This window comes from Scyliorhinus canicula, chromosome 3, assembly GCF_902713615.1.
Source record: "Scyliorhinus canicula chromosome 3, sScyCan1.1, whole genome shotgun sequence".
NCBI lineage: Eukaryota > Metazoa > Chordata > Chondrichthyes > Carcharhiniformes > Scyliorhinidae > Scyliorhinus > Scyliorhinus canicula.
Window position 1 is genome coordinate 254,949,659 of NC_052148.1, and position 20,093 is coordinate 254,969,751.

Here is a 20,093-nt window from a genome sequence, read left to right on the forward strand (position 1 = left end):
GCATAGGATAGGGAGTTTTTCCACCTGTGTCTTACTGCTATACCTGATCTAGGCGTGCCAGCACCAAGATAACAACTATTCTAGATTCCATGTGAACATTTCTTACCTTAAAGGAGACAAAACTCATGCGGATAAATTAGAAAAGGAACGCGAGAGAAACTAATCGCGATTACCCTGTGTCAGCTGTGGTTCGGGTGCTAACACTCTAGCCCGCAGGTCCAGAGGTTGTGCATTGAAGCTTCACTTCAAAGAGAAACTATGCTAACACTCCAGAGTACTCCAGAGCACTACCATGGAATGCTGCATTGTCATGGACTCTGGCTTTTTCAGAGGTTAAATTGAGGTTGTGTTTGAAATGAAATGAAAATCGCTTATTGTCACGAGTAGGCTTCAAATGAAGTTACTGTGAAAAGCCCCTAGTCGCCACATTCCGGCGCCTGTTCGGGGAGGCTGTTACGGGAATCGAACCGTGCTGCTGGCTTGCTTTGGTCTGCTTTCAAAGCCAGCGATTAGCCCTGTGAGCTGTACTCTTGTGTGGACAAAAAAGATCCCATATGGCTCGATGGGGGAGAAAGGTCGAGCAGTTATCCAGACAGGTCGAGCAGTTGAGGAGTTATCCTCAGTGGTCTGGATATTTATCCATGAATCACAGTAACAAAGAAGTTAATGATCTGAACATTATCACATCGCTGTTGGTGGGAGCTTACTGTGTAACCAATTGGCTGCCATGCTTCCCGCATTACAACAGTGCCTCGAGTTGAGCAGTACATCATTGACTGTAAAGTGCTTTGGGAGGTCATGAAAGACACTATATTATTGCAAGTCTAACCTCCTTTCTTTCCAACATACAAGTAGTCGGTGCATTCATACTGTACCTATTTCTGGTATGCATGGGTCGGTATTGCAGATTTCTTTATCAGCTGGCCTTAGGAAGGAATCACAACTGTCGTTTTGCGTCATGTCATCTGCAAGACACCTGACCTCTCGAACCTGGTAACCACCTTCACAGGATTTCGAGCACTGTAAGAGAAAGCCTGGCTGGAGTAAGATGGAAATGTGGTTTGGGCAAATTACAATTAATAATATGATTCAACATTCGATAAGGATACTTAGAAACTTTATTTGCACAATCAGGTCCTAAGCAACTTTCCCAGCTCAGAATGTTTTGTCATATTTCACAATGAGAGATGAGATTCTTTTACCAATTTATACTTTGAGGGTATAGGATTCAAGCATGATACTCCCTGCTCATACAATGTTTTTGCAGGGAAGCATCGTCATATTTTGACTTGAGTTACTCGCATTGGTTTGAAGTAACTTGAATTTGAAAACCATCTGCATCACTAGCTCGCCCTGACCATAAAATGGCTTAAAGAAGTTGCCATTCGACAGAAGCGTTACTGTAATGATGCACTTTCAGAGACTTCATCAGTGAACAACAAAGGTTTTGTTTACAAGGATCTACAAGAGCAGCAACATGTCTGCAGCTAGTTCTGGAATTCCTCTGCTAAGAGAACTCCTCCCTCGGGAGTGATCCCCACTCTGCATCCTGATTGGTCACCCAGGCCAGGTGACCCTTCCTCTGCTGTGTTGCCCATAAAGGGACAATCACCTCAGTTTTTTTTGCTGTACATTTTTAAAATTTATTTTCAAAAAGAGGAAAGGAGCTGGTAAACAAAGTAAAATACAGCACCATAATTCAACTCACCCCCCCCCCCCCCCAATAAACAAACAAAAAACCCAGGAAAATTAACATTCAACAGTATTTATCTCTTTAAAGAAAGAGTAAAATGGCTGACATCTATCAAGACATTCTCAGTGGATCCTTTATGGAATAATTAATCTTCCCCCAATATAGAAAAGACATTGGGCAGTATTCTCTGTCCCCAGGACACTCAGAATGTGTTCCCTGATGGGACGGACAAACGGGAGTTCCACGCTGCATGCCAATGGGAGCATGGAAATAAACGCGAGCGGGTCGTAATGACTCTTTTGCATCTATTTAGCGGGCCCGGCGCCCTGTGCTCGGCCATTCCGTGATTCTCCAGTCCCCGCAGCTGGAATTCACCTGCGTGAGGTTCACTTGTGGTTTCAACAATTGTGAACCTCATGTGGTGGACCTCGCGGTGGGCCAAGGGGGAAACTGTTGCCCCCTTGGCCTACCACGAGGTCCACCATGCCAGTGTCATGATGGTAGAGACCATGCACACCCGTTTCTCTCCATCCCCCCATTGCATATCAGCCCCAAACCACCCCCCACCCCGTGCCACACAGCAGCCACCAACCCCAAGTAAAGGGTGACCCAACCTGCCCCACCTCCACAGGGACCCCTGTAATAGGGGGACCCCCCACAAGGGCCCCTGTAATAGGGGGACCCCCCCACAGGGACCCCCCTGCCTAAAGGAACGCCCTCCACAGATCCCCTCCACACACACAGCCAGAAAAGGGACTCCTGTCTGGTAGCTAGAGAGCAGTCCAGACAGGGGCAATGGGAAGCAGTATAGCTGTTATACCTACCTTGCAGCTCCAAGCGCCCATTCCTTCAAGGAGAACAGCTGTGCCTGCATCTGGTTCCCACAGATCCACTGTCTGCAATCCATTCATGGCTTTCCAGTAGTGGTTTGTGATTGACAGCTTGTAAAAACCATCTGCAGCTTTGATCCATTAATATCCCCTGTTTCAGTGGCCTAAGTGATGAAACCCCAATGTTTGTAAACATTGCCCACATCAATGAGATGAAAGTGCACTAAGTGCATTCTAATCAATCAAGCATGGTCAATTTCTACACACACTGGGGTTTCACCACTTAGGCCACCGACAAGTGAAGGGATATGAATGAATGAATGAAAGCTGCAGATAGTTTTTGCCAACTGTCAATCAGAAAATACCACTGGAAAGCCATGGATGGATAGGACCTCCGGCGGGGTAGGAGAGTGGTCGCGGGCAACGGAGCTCTGACAGTCGCGTCCCGTTCCCGGGGGAGAGACAAAAAAACAAAACGCGCAAACTGGCCGGACTGCCCCCCCCCCCCCCCCCCCCCGCACAGCAGGAGAAAACGTGGGGACCGAGCGAGGACAGAGCCAGCGACAGGGATCGAGCCAGCGGCAGGGATCGAACCCACCCTCGCTGCACGGCAGGAAAGGCAGCGAAAACGCGGGGACCGAGCGAGGACCGAGCCAGCAGCAGGGACCAACCCCCCACCCCGGCGGTGACCACGAGGCCGGCGGTGACCACGAGGCAGGCGGCGAAACAAAGGAGGACACCCGGCCCAGCCAGAAGCCTCTCTCTCTCTCTCGACCCTCCTGACCCGGCGTGTGAGTGAGTGAGAGAAAAAAAAAAGAACTTTCCCAAAAACTTTTTGGCAGCATGGTGAATGTATAAGTACTGTTAATTCACCAGTATTCTGTGTTGCATTATACCATGCTATTAACCCTGTGGGCTCCATCTATGGGCCACTGTGTGGCTTCACCCACAGGGGGAGATGTGGAGCATGTACAGGCTCCGCCCATGGCTCCGCCCCTTATAGGAAGTATAAGGGCAGCAGACCTGCAGGACCGTCTTCAGTATTGTACCGGTCGGAGGCAGGCAAAGTTGTAAGCTGATTAAAACCACTGTTTACTTCGACTCGAGTCTCCAAGTGAATTGATGGTTGCATCAGGCAGCTAACCTCGATGATCAGGCCCCTGCTAAATGTGATAATGACCCTCTCCGGGGAGAGAATACCAGAGGTGATCGTCTCCCTAAATGCAGAAAAGGCCTTCGACAGGGTCGAATGGAAATACCTCATGAGGTACTGGAGTGGTGCGAGCTTGGAACAGGGTTCACCTCCTGGTAAAACCCCTATCCAACGCTCCCATGGTGAGCATACGGACCAACAGCACCAACTCCCGTTACTTCCAGCTGCACAGGGGCACCAGACAAGGATGCCCACTGACTCCGCTGCTGTTCGCTCTGGAGATCGAGCCATTAGCAATTGCGCTCAGAGCAGCAAAAAGCTGAGGGGGATCCGAAGGGGCGGTAGAGAGCAGAGAGTCTCAATCTATGCAGATGATCTGCTCCTCTATATTTTGGACCCACAAAGCAGCATGGACGGAATCATCGCGCTCCTGAAAGAGTTTGCCGCCTTCTCGGGCTACAAACTCAACATGAGCAAAAGCGAGATCTTCCCGGTACACCCACAAGGAGGGGGGGGGGGGGGGGGGGGGGGGGCAGCGCTAACGGGACTGCCGTTTAAACAAGCCCGACACAAATTCCGCTACCTGGGGATCCAAATAGCCCATGACTGGAAAGAGATCCACAAATGGAACCTCACCAGTCTGACGGAGGAAGTAAAAAAGGACCTGCCAAGATGGAACACACTCGCACTCTCCCTCACGGGGAGAGTCCAGACAATCAAAATGAACGTGCTGCCCAGGTACCTCTTCCTACTTAAATCCATCCCCATCTACATCCCCAAGGCCTTTTTCAAACCACTAGACAAACTAATCATAGTGCTCGTATGGGGTGGAGGAAGAATGCTAGGATCCCAAAGAAGGTCCCACAAAAAATAAAATCCAGGGGGGGGCCAGCCCTCCCAAACCTACAATTCTACCACTGGGTGGTGACGGCCGAGCGAACAAAGGAGATGGAACAAGGAGCCAGAAGCCGAGTGGGTGCGCGCGGAAGAGGCCGCCTGCAAGGCACTCCCAACCCCACCCAAAAACACTCCAGCAGTCCGGTGGTGATAGCCACTCTCCAATCCTGGAACCAACTACGGTAGCAATTTGGCCTGACCAAAATGTCGGACAAAGCTCCCATCTGCAACAACCATAGGTTCACACCAGCGCTGACTGACGCCACCTTTAAAAAGTGGGGACAGGACGGAGGGACACTGACAGTTAGGGACCTATACACGGACGACAGGATCACAACACTGGGCGAACTGACAGAGAAATTCCAGCTAGCCAGGGGGAACGTGCTAAGGTACCTGCAACTCAAAAAACTTCCTCCGAAAGGAGACAAGGACGTACCCACAACCGTCACGACAGACTGGAAGAGTTACTGGACGCAAACATCCTAGATGAAGGGAACTGTAGCGACATGTAGAGCGGCTGGTAGAAAGGGCCGACACCGTACTGGACGCAACAAGAAAGAAATGGGAGGAAGACCTGAGGATTTAAATAGGGTGGGGACTCTGGAGTGAAGCACTGCATCGGGTCAACTCCACCTCCATGTGTGCGAGGCTCAGCCTGACACAACTAAAAGTGGTACATAGAGCCCACTTAACAAGAAACCGTATGAGTAGGTTTCGTCCTGAAGGTGGAGGATAGATGTAAACGTTGCCAAGGAGGCCCAGCCAACCATGCCCACTTGTTCTGGTCTTGCCCCAGACTTGCAGGGTACTGGATAGCCTTCTTCGAGGCTATGTCCAAAGTGGTGGGGGTGAGGGTGGAGCCATGCCCAAGAGTGGCGGTCTTCGGGGTTTCAAACCAGCCAGATCTATTCCTGGGGAGGAGGGCGGACGCCCTTGCCTTTGCCTCTCTGATCGCCCGATGTAGAATCCTGTTTGGCTGGCGGTCAGCAGCACCACCCAAAGCTGCAGACTGGCTGTCCGACCTCTCGGAATCTCTCCAAATGGAGAAAATCAAATTCGCCATCCGAGGGTCAGATGACGGCTTCCACAGAACGTGGGAGCCATTCATGCAATTGTTCCGGGACCTGTTTGTGGCCAACGAACAAGCAGAAGAATAGCCAGGTAGCCATGAACCAGGGGAAAGCAGCCAAAGCCTGAGAGGGGGAGATAGACCGGGAGAGGTGGGTGAGGGGGGACAGCTAAACCTAAGAGGAGAGAAAGGGGAATCACAGGAGAAGGGGAGGGGGGCAGAAGGGGTGGAAGAGGGAGGAGAGAGGCAACAATAGAGGGGAACCAGTGAGGTGGGGGGGGGGGGGAGGCAAGGGAATGACAGCCGGAAGGAGGGCCCAGGAAACAATAACAAACTTGGCATCTACAGGAGCAGAGAACAAGGAAAATCCGGCGAAAGACGGGATGAACGGCTGAAGCGGAGGTGATCGCGAGACGACAACGGCAGCGAAAACCGTCCGGGAGGAGCAAGCGACAACACCAACACCAGATCCATTTGCGTATTGCCCTCTGTAATTGTTTCCCCGATGCCCAAATGTATCTGTATCCCGCCAGTTCCCCCCCCCCCCCAAACAGATGCCTCCTTATGTGCTAAAAACAATATTGCCAGTTGTACAGAGCTGCTGTTGTTGAGCATAATACCTTACCAGTTATTTTATTCTAACTTTTTTTCTTTGTTGTTTGTTTTGTTTTTTGTGCATGTTCCCTTCTCTTCAATGTGTATATATATATATGTGTATTCTATTTTGTGTACATAACGGTAAATATACTTTGTTCAAAAACCCAATAAAAAACATTTATTAAAAAAAAGCCATGAATGGATTGCAGACAGTGGGTCTGTGGGAAACAGAGGCAGGCACAGCTGTTCTCCTGGCAGGAATGGGCGCTTGGAGCTGCAAGGATATGAAATGAAATGAAAATCGCTTATTGTCACAAGTAGGATTCAAATGAAGTTACTATGAAAAGCCCCTAGTCGCCACATTCTGGCGCCTGTTCGGGGAGGCTGTTATGGGAATTGAACCATATTGCTGGCCTGAAAATTAGCCCTGTGCTAAACAGCCCCTGTTTAGCACAGGTCGGTATTACAGCTATAATGCTTCCCACTGCCCCTGTCTGAACAGCTCTCCAGCTTCCAGATAGAAGTCCCTTTTCTGGGGCGGGAAGGTGGTGGGTGTCTGTGTGGGGTAGGGTTTCTATAGAGGGGGTTCCTACAGGCAGGGGGTGCCTGGGGGTCCCCCTATTACAGGTTAATGAAATCTGCCTGCGGGCTATTAATGAAACAAATGCAATGATGTTTCCCTCAAACTTAGTGAAACTGACCAGTGCAGATGACACTCCCAATGTGGCTATCAAAGGACTAGGCTGTAGGTCAATATCTAGAACTTTGGAAAGTGTGTCAAAGAAGGATGGCCAAAACTCATCCAGCTTCGGACACGACCGGAACATGTGGGTGTGGTCTGCAGGGGAGAGTGAGCACCTGTCACATTTGTTGCTTGTGTTGGAGAAAAACTTTTTTTTTCTTTTTTTTTTTAATTTTAGAGTACCCAATTATTTTTTTCCAATTAAGGGGCAATTCAGCGTGGCCAATCCACCTAGCCTGCACATCTTTGGGTTGTGGGTGCGAAACCCACACAAACACAGGGAGAATGTGCAAGTGTTGGAGAAAAACTTACTAATGCCCTTAGTGGCACACCAGTACCTCAGCTAACAGCTTTACATCTGCGTTTAAAAGAGAGATATGCCGATATGAGTCACAGTCTTTGGGCTCCCCTGTCTTTTATGAGCATAAGCGAAATACGATTACACAGTTTCTAGCACTTTGCTCTGGTACATGTTTTAACTGTGGATTGCTGTATTTCTCACGGACAGAATTCTTTACCTTTGGTACTTACTGGTACTGCTGATACTGTGATAATTATTGCAAACGGCTCTGGTACATGGCTGATAATTTCCATGCTCCCCACTGATAATTCTCTGTGGAGTTACTGTACTCCCATTGATAGCTCTTGCACTGTAATACTTACTGCACTCCACTCTGTTGTGTACCATTTGACATCACATTTCCTGAGGTGACAGCTCTGTTCTGATGCGGGTCTCTCCAGGTGGGAGCATTCATGTGCTTCTGCCACTGTAAGTTTCTCATCTGTTTTCTTCAGGCAGACCACACTGCGGAGTTGGGTTCCATTACTACACTCTACTGAGCACTGTGAAAGAAACGGGAACAAATTATTTTATTGAGGCCTGCAGAGCCAAGGCGGATATGAGGAGTTAGATACAGGTCAGCCATGATGTAATTGACAAGTGCCAGAATGGGCTCAAGGGGCTGAATGGCCTGCTCCTGTGATCACCATCAAATAGATTCAGGGGGTATATTTTAGCCAGATCTCACCAAAACCTTTGGAAGAGTCATGAAACCCCCGTGATAACTCCACAAATGGCATTGACTTGAGTTTCCAGCGCTCGTTCTGCTGAAGTTACAATGGATTATCTGGAAAATGCACATAAAATTTACTTCCTTGGGCTTCAGACAAATTAATGAAATACAACTTAATGGGGTCAAGGCAAGCAAAAGCGGGCAGACTGAATTCCTCCCCTTTCCTCCACCTTTGAGAAGATTTTGAGCCAATTCCTGGTCCTTGATATGTGCTGACATAAAGGGCTAAATTCTCCGCCTTGTGCCACCGGTAGCGGAGTTACCGATGAGGCGGAGAGTCCAGCAGTAGTGAAGAAAATGGGATCGGCGCTGACCCGTTTCCGATGCTGCGGCCCCCCACTGCCGTCGGGATTGAGGTTCGCCCTTTGCGCCAGGCACCATATTCTTTGGGCCCGCATGATTTTCCAGTCCTCTGGGCTGGGAATCACGTGGGTAAGAATGACTAGTGGTCCTGACAAACGTTAACCTGGCGCGATGGGCCTCACGGTGGACCGAGAGGGTAACTATTTAAGAGAATTGCCCTTAAATACCATCCGAGTTCCATCCTACCCCAGCAATGCAACACCTGCCCATCTCACCCCCACCGCATACCGGCAGAACCCTACCGCCCCCAACCCCACCAGAGACCCCCCCTGTCAATTTCTAGCTGACCACTTCAAAATCACTCAACCACAAAGGGAGGTGATTGGAAATTCTGTTTGAAGTGGTCCAGGAGCTGTCAGCCAAAGCTTGATGTTTATGAACATTGCAGTGAGAGCACTTTACATTTACTCAACCATGAAGTAAGATGACTGGAAAAATGCTGTCAGCTGTGGTGTATGGAAGCTGTCAAACGCAGCCTAGTAAAATTAATATCAAAGAGAAATTAATGAATGGCTTGCAGATCAGAAATCTGAGGGGATTTAAACACAGCTGACTGGTTTTCTCACTCCAGGAATTAACAGGTGGTGCTTCCAAGGAACTGGTTTAGCACACTGGGCTAAATCACTGGCTTTTAAAGCAGACCAAGGCAGGCCAGCAGCCTGGTTCAATTCCCGTGCCAGCCTCCCCGAACAGGCGGCGGAATGTGGCGGCTAGGGGCTTTTCACAGTAATTTCATTGAAGCCTATATGTGACAATAAGCGATTTTCATTTCACTTCATTTCCTGTGTCTGAGCCAGCAGTTTTATTTGCTCAGGTGAGTGGAGCACCACAGTAGCACAGCGGTCAGCACTGCTGCCTCACGGCGCCAATTCCAGCCTTGGGTGAATGTCTGTGTGGAGTTTGCACTTTCTCCCTGTGTCTGCGTGGATCTCCTCTTGTGTTCCAGTTTCCACTCACAGTCCTCAGATATGCATGTTAGGTGTATTGGCCATGAACAATTGCCTCTTAGAGTCCAAAAGGTTAGGTTAGGTGGTGTTACTGCATTAAGGGATAGGGTGGGGGCCTGAACCTCGGTAGGATATCCTTTCAGAGGGTCGGTGCAGATTCGATGGACTGACTGGCCTCCTTCTGCACTGAAGTGAATCTATGATTAAAGCAGTGATTCTTTTTTTCTACTGCCTCTGCCCGGACTGTTCTCCAGCTTCCATACAGGGGTTTCTTTTCTGTGGGGCCGCCTGACTGGGGTCTCTTTTCTGGGAGGTTTGTGGGGTTGGGGTATCCATATTCTGGGGATTCTGTAGGGGTCTCCCTATTCTGGGAGTCTTCATATTTAGGGGGTCTGTGTCTGTGTGTGGGGAGGGGGGCCATCCTCATACAGGGCAGTGGTGACTGAATTGCGATGTGGGGAGTGGCCATTCGTGGGACCTTGCTTTTGGGCCACCCGCTCAAACCGGCAGCCCAATATCGGGATTTCTTTGGGACTCCCTCGCAATCTGGGATCATGGCCTGGGAGCGCAAATCAAGTGCAATTCAGCTCTGGTGGGAGACTTCTCCGACCCCCCGCGGGCACGAATCCCGCCCTGCCGCCACAATGCCGGCTGCCGTACTGTCCGGCGCTGTTTATCGGGCGGGTTGGGATTCCCGCCACGCCGGTCGGGGGCCATTGGCAGCGGCCCCCCGGAGATTCTCCGGGCCCAAAGGGCCGAGTGGCCATCCATTTTTGGCCAGTCCCGCCGGCATGAATCACTCAACTCACATATCGGTGGGACCTGGCAAGTAAGTTGGTGGGGCTGGTCCTCGGTGGGTGGGGGTGGCGCGGGGGGATCTGACCCCGGGGGAGGGGGTGGGCCAGCACGGTGGCCTGGCCCCCGATCGAGGCCCACTGATCTGCGGGCGGGCTTGTTCCATGGGGTCACTCCTTCCTTCCGCGCCGGCCACTGTAGGGCTCCACCATGGCCGGCGTGGAGAAGAGAACCCCCAGCACATGCACCAAAATACGCCAGCCAGTCTGCGCATGCGCGGCATCACGCCTGCGCGAGATCACGCCGGCACTTCGGCGCATGTGCGAACATGCCCGACCCCTCCGCCGTCCACCTAGCCCCCGAAAGTGCGGAGAATTCCGCACTTTCCAGGGCTGTTGATGCATGAGTGGTTGGCGCCGATTCTCCCGCCAGCGTTGGGTCTTAGTCCCCAGCAGGGAGAATCCCGGCCTCAGTAATGGAGAATTTCATCCATAGTCCGAATTCTGTTTCTTTCGTATGTAGCCTGTGATCTCAAGCAGGCTTGGAATGGGGTGTATAAAATTACTCCTCTTAGCCACTCTGTGAGACCCTTTTTATCCAGCTCTTGAATCCACTGCCCTGTTCGTGAACAGAGAAATCTAAGGGCTCAAACAGACAGGGCGGGATTCTCTGATCCTGAGGCCAAGTGTTGATGCCCCCTACAGGGGGCCAGCAGGGCGCTGGAGTGGTTCACGCGGCTCCAGCTGCTGATGTGGCAGTGGTATGGGTGCTGGGGGATGCGCGCTTGCGCAGTAGGTCCAGCGCGAACCCGCGCATGCGCAATCCCACCGGTGCGATGTCCGCGCATGCGCGGTGTCACCCTTGTCTGCACCGGCCCTGACCCAACATGGCGCAGGAGTACAGGCGCTGGCGCAGAAGAAAGGAGGCCGGGAGACAGCGAGGCCGGCCCGCCGATCGGTGGGTCCCGATTGCGGGCCAGGCCACATCGGAGGCCCCCCCCCAGGGTCGGATTCCCCCTCCCTCCCAACAGGCCGCCACCTGACCCTTCAATGCTGAGTTCCCGCCGGCTGAGAGCAGGTGTGGACGGCGCTGGCGGGACTCGCCGTTTTCACGACAGCTGCTCGGGCCGAGAATTGGCGGGCGGGCCGACCGCGTAGACCGGCCCGCAACCGGTGCCGCGCCAACCATGCCGGCGCCAATGGCGCCGATTCTCCACTATGCGGAGAATTGCGTGTCGGCGTCGGGGCGGTGTGGTGTCATTTGCGCCGGTCGTGGGGATTCTCTGGCCTGGCCCCGGGCTGAGAGAATCCTGCCCATAATTCTCTGAAAGTGCAAGGGTGGGAACGTTTGGGCACCATCCCAATGGCGTGATTTCTGGAGGTGGACGCGAGTCTTCCGATGCCTACGGGTACCCGCCATAGGCAGTCACCTTCGGCAGGCCTGGCAGATCCCACCAGCGGGAAGGGCTGGAATATCCCACCCCAGGTTTAGAAATGTAAATCCATTAAAAAAAGGCTCGTACAATCTAGGGTTTTATAAATAGCTGCTTACCCAATTCTATAATTAAGCAGTGGTTAGATTACAGTTTCAAACTGTGTACTGTTTCAGGCGCCACAATAGCAATACGACATTGATACTGAAGGAAACTCCCACATAGATTCACCCTGATGCCAGGGTTGAGGAATTATGGCCGTAATTTTCCAGTCACGCCTGCCTGGAGACCAGAAATTCCCACCCGAGATCAATGCACCTTTAAGTGGTCTGTCAAATTTCCCATCCCGCCTGCGACGATTCTCATGGTGGGCGGGGTTGCAAATATTACCCCAATAGTTATGAGAGAATTGAGATGTTGGCTCGATTGCATTGGAGTGGAAAATGCCCGGGGGATTTCTAAATTTCATAGATTTCATAGAGTTTACAGTGCAGAAGGAGGCCATTCGGCCCATTGAGTCTGCACAGGCCCATGGAAAGATCACCCTACATAAGCCCACATCTTCATCCCGTACTCCAGTAACCCCATCTAACCTTTTTCGACTCTGATGGCAATTTAGCATGGCCAATCCACCGAACCTGCACATCTTTGGACTGTGGGAGGAAACCGGAGCACCCGGAGGAAACCCATGCAGACATGGGGAGAACATGCAGACTCTGCATAGACAGTGACCCAAGCCAGGAAGCGAACCTGGGACCCCGGAGCTGTGCCACCGTGCCGCCCAGTAAGGGTTATTTAGCTTGTGGAGAATTTTGACAGAATGGGCTTTTAATGTTGTCTTGTTGGTGTCACTCACATTTCTCCAAGAATATTTTAAAATGATTGTGAAGGATATTGTGTCTGGGTGGCAGGGGGGTGCAGTGGTTCGCACTGCTGTCTCTCAGGCCCAGGAGCCCAGGTTCAATTCTCGCTTTGGGTGACTGTCTATATGGAGTTTGCTCGTTCTCCCCGTGTCTGCGTGGGTTTCCTTCGGGTGCTCCGGTTTCCTCCCACAGTCCAAAGATGTGCAGGTTAGATGGATTAGCCATGCTAAATTGCCCCTTAGTGTCCAGGGATGTGCAGGTTAGGTGCAGTTGTGCGGTTACGGAGATAGAGTAGGACTGTGGGCCTCAGTAGGGTGCTCTTTCAGAAGGTCGGTGCAGACTCGATGGGCCGAATGGCTTCGCTCTGCACTGTAGGAAATCTGTGGCTCTGATAAATGCCTGAGGTGCTGGAGCAATATCATGGTTGCTTTGATTTCAGACTCTATGGATATAATATTCAATATTGGCTATATCTGCAAAAGCTGAAGACAATATCCAATGATGTGATACTTATTGCTATTTGGAGTAGGCTGTGGTTAGCGTCCAGTTGTTCCCCAGTGTATAACATATGATGGCAGCGAGGGTGGCAGCAGAGGAGTGACTTTACAGAGGACAGGATCAGCCAAGGTGAGATTTGGCAGTAGCTCTGGCGATGGTGAGAATCACGTCGGAAGGAGTGAGATGACAGTAGAGAATCCCAGCAAAGATGACAGCAGGTAAAAGAGGGCTTGCAACAGGACAGAATTCCCAGGAGAGGGCCGGCAGTTGAATGCAGCAGAGGGGCTAGACACACACACACACCATATTCAAGGGCTAAGTTAACCATTCTTACTGACGTCGGTTACACTGCAGTCTGCGATCTACGCACAAAAAAAGGAAATACGCCCATTCATACAAGTCCCAGGATTCCAGGTCATAGGCTTATAAAGCCATTACTGCACAGAAGAAAGCCCTTCAGCCCATCGAGTCTATACCAGCCTTCTGTAAAGTAATCCAATCAGTTCCATTCCTCCACCTTATCCCCGTATTTCTGCAATTTGTTTTCCCTCACCTATCTCACCCAAAGATTAAATTTGTGTTCCCTAGCCCATGTACCATCAGCCAATTGGGGATGGTATAGCACAGGGCTAAATCGCTAGCTTTGAAAGCAGTCCCAGACAGGCCAGCAGCACGGTTCAATTCCCGTACCAGCCTCCCCGAACAGGCGCCGGAATGTGGCGACTAGGGGCTTTTCACAGTAACTTCATTTGACGCCTACTTGTGATAAGCGATTTTCATTTCATTTCATTTCATTTCAATTCCTTTTTTAAAAATTATTTCTATTCAGGACATTTTCCATTTTATAAACAAAACACAACATTCATTAAACATTATGCAGTTCTCATTATAAACAACGACCCATCATACTGCCCTATATATGCCCCGTTTTATATTTGCAATACAACCCCACCAATCTCTACACCCCCTCCCGCTGACGATTACCAACTCTTAAAGCCTTCACCTTGTATAGAACTCCTCCTCCGACCACATAATGGCAAACTTCATCTTCTCCGACTTCTGACAGGCCACCCACCCACACCGTAGCCGCTGGTGGCTCCAGATCCCATCACCCCAGCAAAATCTTACTTGGGGCTATCAGGGAGGCAAAGGCCAACACATCAGCCTTTCCCCCCCTCCTGCACTCCCGGGTCATCCGATACCCCAAATATCGCCACAAACAGGCTCGGGGCCACCTTTACCCCTAAAATCTCTGACATTGTCCCCGAAAAGGACTCTCAAAATGTACCCAATTATGGACAAGATCAGAACATCTGTACGTGGTTCGCCGGCCCCCTCAAACAGCGCTCGCATCTGTCCTCCACCTCCGGTAAGAAACCACTCATGCGTGTTTTTGTCATACGCGCTCTGTGCACTTCTTAAATTGAATTAAGCTCAATCTTGCAAATGAGGAGGTCGTGTTTATGCTACATAAGGCCTCCTTCAAATGCACCACACAGCTCCTCTTTCCTCTTTCTCTTTATCTCCTCCAACAAGGCCCTCTCCCTCTCCATCAACATCAGAAATCTTACCCTCTCCTATCTCATCCTCAGAAATGATCATTAACAGCAACAAAGGGGGTGGTAACCACGGAAATTTAGCCAGCTCCCCCCTCACAAAGTTCCTAACCCGTAAGTACCAGAACCCGTTACCCCTCGGAAGCTGAAACTTTTCCACCAGTTCCTCTAGCTCGGTAAATCTACCCTCCACAAACAAATCTCGAAACCTTTCTAACCCCTCTCATTCCTAAACCCTGTATGTCAAATCAAATCCTGCTGGAATAAACCTATCATTTCCACAAATCCGTGCCCACAGCGACATTCCCCCTGGCTTAAAATGTTGCCTCAACTGATTCCAAACTCTAAGTGAGGCTACAACTACCGGATCCATAAAGGACTTGGCCGGTGAGAGCGGAAGCAGAGCCATCAACAGTGCCATCAGACTTGACCCAATGCACAAAGCTTCCTCCATCTGCCCCCAAATTGACCCATCCTCTACGACCCATTTCTGAACCTTCTTGGCATTTCTGCCCAATAATAATTAATCAAATTCAGCAACGCCAACCCCCCCGAGCACCTGTCCCTGTGCAAAAAGTCCCTCTGGATCCGAGGTACCTTGCTTGCCCACACAAAGGCCGAAATCATTCTATTAACCCTCCCCAAAAAAGATTTAGGTAGGAAAATCAGTAGATTCTGGAAAAAAAAAATCAAAACTTCAGAAAGATGGCCATTTCATGGTTTGAACACGCCCTGCCAGTGGTAATGGGAGAAAATCCCACCTCTTCAAATCGTCCTTCACTCTGTCTACCAGGTTGGCCACATTTAGCTTGTGCAGCAGAGCCCAGCTATGGGCCCCTGTATTCCCAGATACCGGAAACCTGACCTGATCAGCCAAAATGGCAACTTTTCCATGTCCCTTCCTTGACCTTGGGAGCACACTGGGAACACCTCATTCTTCCCCACGTTTAGTCTGTACCCCTAAAAAGAGCCAAACTTACTCAACATCTGCACAATCCTACTCATACTGGAGATCGGGTCCACCCCATAGAACAAGTCATCCGCCTATAGGGACACTTGGTGCTCCACACCTGCCCCGCTCTATACTCCTCCACTCTGTCGATGACCTTAGCGCGATCACCAGCGGCTCAATTACCAACTCAAATTGTAACAGGGAGAGTGGACATCTCTGCCTTGTACTCCTGTGCAAACAAAAATACCCCAAACTTATTGCGTTAGTGCGAACACTAGCCGTGGGGGCCCTATGTAACAGGCTATTCATGAAGGCCCCGCCTTATCAACCTGGTCCCTTGCCTGAAGTGTGGTGGTTCTTAGGTTAAATCACCACAAGTCAGCTCTCCCCCTCAAAGGGGAAAGCAGCCTATGGTCATCTGGGACTGTGGCGACTTTACCTTTTTTGTACAACAGCCTAATCCAGGCAACGAACCCAGGCCCAAACCCAAACTGCCCCAATACCTCAAAACGATATGCCCATTCAACCCGGTCAAACACTTTCTCCGCGTCCATGGAAATTATTACATTTGGTTCCGGACCAGTAGGGGGCGCATCACTACATTCAATAACCTCATTTTTTGGTTGACAATTGTCGACCCTTCACAAACCCCAGAAGTTCCTAAGCTAACACCTCCCGACACACAATCCTCCAAGTGTGTTAGCCAGCATTGGCATTTAGCAATGGTGTAGGCCGCTAAGACCCACACTTTTCTGGACCCTTATCCTTTTTCAAAATTGACAAAATTAAATCTTGTTCCAATGTGGGCAGAGGCTCTGCTCAGGCTAACGAGTTATTGAACATTTGCATTCAATGAGGCCGCAGCTCCGCCACAAACGTTTTGTAAAATTCCGCTGGGAATCCGTCGGGGCCCAGAGCCTTCAGATGCTGTACCGTGCAAATTAAAGTGATTACCAACGTACCTGGCTCCATGGTCCAGTGAACCACCTGACATCCTCATTGCAAGGACCAAAGTTGCAAGGCCTGACATCCTCAGGCTTCTCAACTCCACAGCCTTCCAAAGGTAAGCTGCTGATGTGATTCATCAAACACACAACTGATCTCGTCTGGATGCCGGGTCCACACTCTGCAGAACACTGCAGTAAGACACAAACCAAACGCTGGGTAATTAAACAATTAAAACAAACTGCACCACAGAAAACAACATAGGAAGAGCCCTGTTATATACTGGTCACCCTTGGATGTAAAACCTCCCAGATACAAACCCACCTCCTAGAGTTAACACCACCCCCCCCTCGCCCCCAGAGATTAACCCCTTCCCGAACGCAAGTTCTTTCAGATGGATAACTTTGCAGAACTAAAACCTCCCAGTGGTTAATCCTTTCTGAGATAAAACCTCTGAGAGATAAAGAAGGACAAATTTTCATTGAACTGCTGTCGTTCCTCATGTGAATTTAATGGAAGATGTTGATTGTTTCAAGTCTTTGCTTTTGCTAGGTGCTTGAAAACAACATATGTTTGTAAAACGTGGATGAATTCAGCTCCTGAGAAAGAGGGTGAGGATTCTGGCTTGAGGTTAGCTCAAAACTGAGCCTCAAACCTCAACTTCATAATACCGGTGAAGTGTTGATGACAGTTGGGTGTCTAGAGGTGGCTCGGCTCTTTCAAATACTGACTCTGGATGCCGATTTGGCCTGAGGGACATCTCAGTGGCTAGTGGTGGGGCGGAAGGCAGGGGATATTGAATGGAAGGGTGTGAATACCACTCAGAAACAGCCCCCAGTATTGATATAGAATGATGAGAAGTACCTCTTCTTCTTGGTCCCAAATCAGAGTAAGTGAAAGTCTGAAAAATTACTTCTTCGTCAGCAGCCTGCAGAAATCCCGTCAAGAACCAGTGATTAGGTTGCTGTAGACCTGGATGCAGCATGCTTGCTGTATAGTTTTTTTTGATTTGTGTAATTTGATAATCCTTCAAATGGCTTGTGCTCCTATGTTCAGCCTGAATAACCTGATACTCGATCCATGGTGGCACAGTGGTTAGCACTGCTGCATCACAGCTCCAGGGACCTGGGTTCACTTTCGGCTTCAGGTGACTGTGTTGAGTTTGCAAGTTCTCCCCATGTCTGTGTGGTTTTCCTCTGGGTGCTCCGGTTTCCTCCCGCAGACCAAAGATGTGCAGGTTAGGTGGATTGGCCATGTTAAATTGCCCCTTAGTGTTCAAAAGATTAGTTGGGGTTCGTAGTATAGGGTCGGGAAGTGGGCCTAGGTGGGGTACTTTTTCCAAGGGTCGGTGCAGACTCGATAGGCCGAATGGCTCCCTCATGCACTGTAGAGATTCTATGATTCTACGATTATTTTCTGGTCTCTATTTCCAAGGTGCTCCCTTCCTATTAGATCATTATCTCTGGTTCATTATTTATAACTAAATTGAATGATGGAAGGTTGCCTCTATTCTGTTACATACTGTCTAATAAATTCTGCTGGCAAAGTATAGGAAATGATACTGCAGTGATAATGGTGTGAAGCAGTCGGATTAGAGAATAATATTCTTTACCCTCACACTCCAGTCTGTGTGGAACCAACTCTTTGCACAAGGGCCCATGTCACAATTTTCTGTATCAACAGGTTTCAGTTGCATGTTGCACTCTTCATCATTAACAATGTCCCCAAGGTTGTCAATGCATTTTACATCCCGGATCCTTTGTCCCACTCCGCATGGTACTGAGCACTGAGAAAAGGGTGAAAAATAGAGGTAACTAAACAAATGTAATGGATTTAATGTAAACCAAACAGAAATTCAGTCCTTAATGAATCAACCAATTCTGATGTCAGTGAACTCACTGACTGGTAGTTATTAATCTCATGGTTGTCTTAGTTACAAAGTAAGATTCTAAATTTCTGGGCCTGGTTCACCGATATAAGTGTGGCAAATTGGTTACCCAATTGTAAATTTTGACTGTTCTAGTTATATGGGGCGGGATTCTCCGACCCCCGCCGGGTCGGAGAATCGCCTGGGGCCGGCGTCAATCCCGCCCCCGCTGTGTCCTGAATTCTCCGCCACCCGAGATTCAGCGGGGGCGGGAATCGCGCCGCGCTGGTCGGCGGGCTGCCCGTGACGATTCTCTGGCTCGCAATGGGCCGAAGTCCCGCCGCTGACGTGGATTAAACCACCTACCTGACCGGCGGGATTGGCGGCGCGTGTGGGCGCCGGGGTCCTGGGGGGGGAGGGGGGGGGGGGCGCGGGGCGATCTGACCCCAGGGGGGTGCCCCCACGGTGGCCTGGCCCGCGATCGGGGTCCACCGATCGGCGGGCTGGCCTGTGCCGTGGGGGCACTCTTTTTCTTCCGCCTTCGCCATGGTCTTAACCACCCTTGCGTATGACGTCAGCAGCCGCTGACGCTCTGGCGCATGCGTGGACTTACGCCGGCCGGCGTAAGTCCGCTCAATGTGAGGGCTTGGCCCCTAAAGGTGCGGAGACTTCCGCACCTTTGGGGCAGCCCGACGCCGGAGTGGTTCACGCCACTCCAACACGCTGTGACCCCCCGCCCCGCCGGGTAGGGGTGAATCCCGGCCATTGTGTTAGATTGCAGGAAGCTCCGATGTAAAGGGAGAGCGAAGTGTTGCACATTCATGTTTGTTCCTAATTGGAACAAGGTCACGTTCAGAGCACGATCACGTGATGTAATGATGGATATCATTGGCAGCTTGGGTAGGCTAACAGTCAGTCTAGTCTAGCAACCTGTGAGAAAACAACTTTCCAATTAAGCTCTTTTTTTTGTACCTTCCTTTAAAAATACCACAGTGGGGGTCCTGGGAAGTGCCTATTTTATTTGAGTTCATGCGCGATGTTTTAGTTATTTCCTCCAAGTAACTCTGCAAATGGTGATGAATATTGTTTTTCTTGAACTGCTGACAAGTCTGGGCTGGGACTGACTAATAACCAACATTAATACTAAGACAAATCTGAACTGATTCCCTCGTTAGCCCCCATGGTGCCTGGTGCTAAAGCTGGTGTGCCCACTGCTCATTCCAGCTGATTCAGCCATGCTTTCCGTGAGTTGTGCTTACCTCGCTCCATTCTGTCCTGATATTCCACTGGCTGCAGATTTTCAGCTGACAGGTTGTTGTTGTTTCTGGTTTCTCCAAGTGCCTGCATCGTTCAGGCTGAACAGTGGTTGTCCGATTAGCATAGATCTGCCTGCAAAGAACCTGCCGGTGTTGTATCCCAGGCCCACATGTTTTACTGCATTCTGACCATTCACCCAGATCCCAGCTGTTGGTCAAAGCGATAAATAAATGTCATGTCAGAGATCTCTCACAAATGGTCAAAGAAATACGCTTCCCGCGTTTTAACGAGAGTCCAGAGAGGCAGAGACAAAGGAGCTTCTCTTAGCCCAATTTCACATCTTTACGTGAATGAATATGCGATAGTACCACCCCCCCCTCCCACCCAGCACACATTTGTCAGTGACATTTGCACATTACGGTTCCCAAGTAAACATCTAGGACCAAAGGGCGAGGGAAGGAATGAACACCAAATAAAAAGACCGAAAGGGAAGATAGATAGGAAGATAGGCAGGAAGACAGACTGGCATTTAACTAGCGCCGTTCACCACCTCAAGACATTCCA

The 20,093-nt window shown here is 50.2% G+C and overlaps 1 protein-coding gene across 4 annotated transcripts in view; it reads right to left on the minus strand.

The window, feature by feature from the left end:
• LOC119963457 (thrombospondin type-1 domain-containing protein 4-like) overlaps window positions 1-20,093 on the minus strand; it is a 516,684-nt gene that overhangs the window by 14,217 nt on the left and 482,374 nt on the right. For 3 of the 4 annotated variants that reach the window (XM_038792615.1, XM_038792613.1, XM_038792616.1), the window contains 5 exons: window positions 19,532-19,736; window positions 18,018-18,191; window positions 16,423-16,596; window positions 7,645-7,824; window positions 876-1,020 (listed from right to left, as the gene is read on the minus strand). In XM_038792615.1, coding sequence (XP_038648543.1) covers window positions 876-1,020; window positions 7,645-7,824; window positions 16,423-16,596; window positions 18,018-18,191; window positions 19,532-19,736 — 878 coding nt within the window. Of the gene's footprint in view, window positions 1-875; window positions 1,035-7,644; window positions 7,825-16,422; window positions 16,597-18,017; window positions 18,192-19,531; window positions 19,737-20,093 lie in introns of all 4 variants that reach the window. The other variant, XR_005460109.1, reaches the window with a different exon arrangement.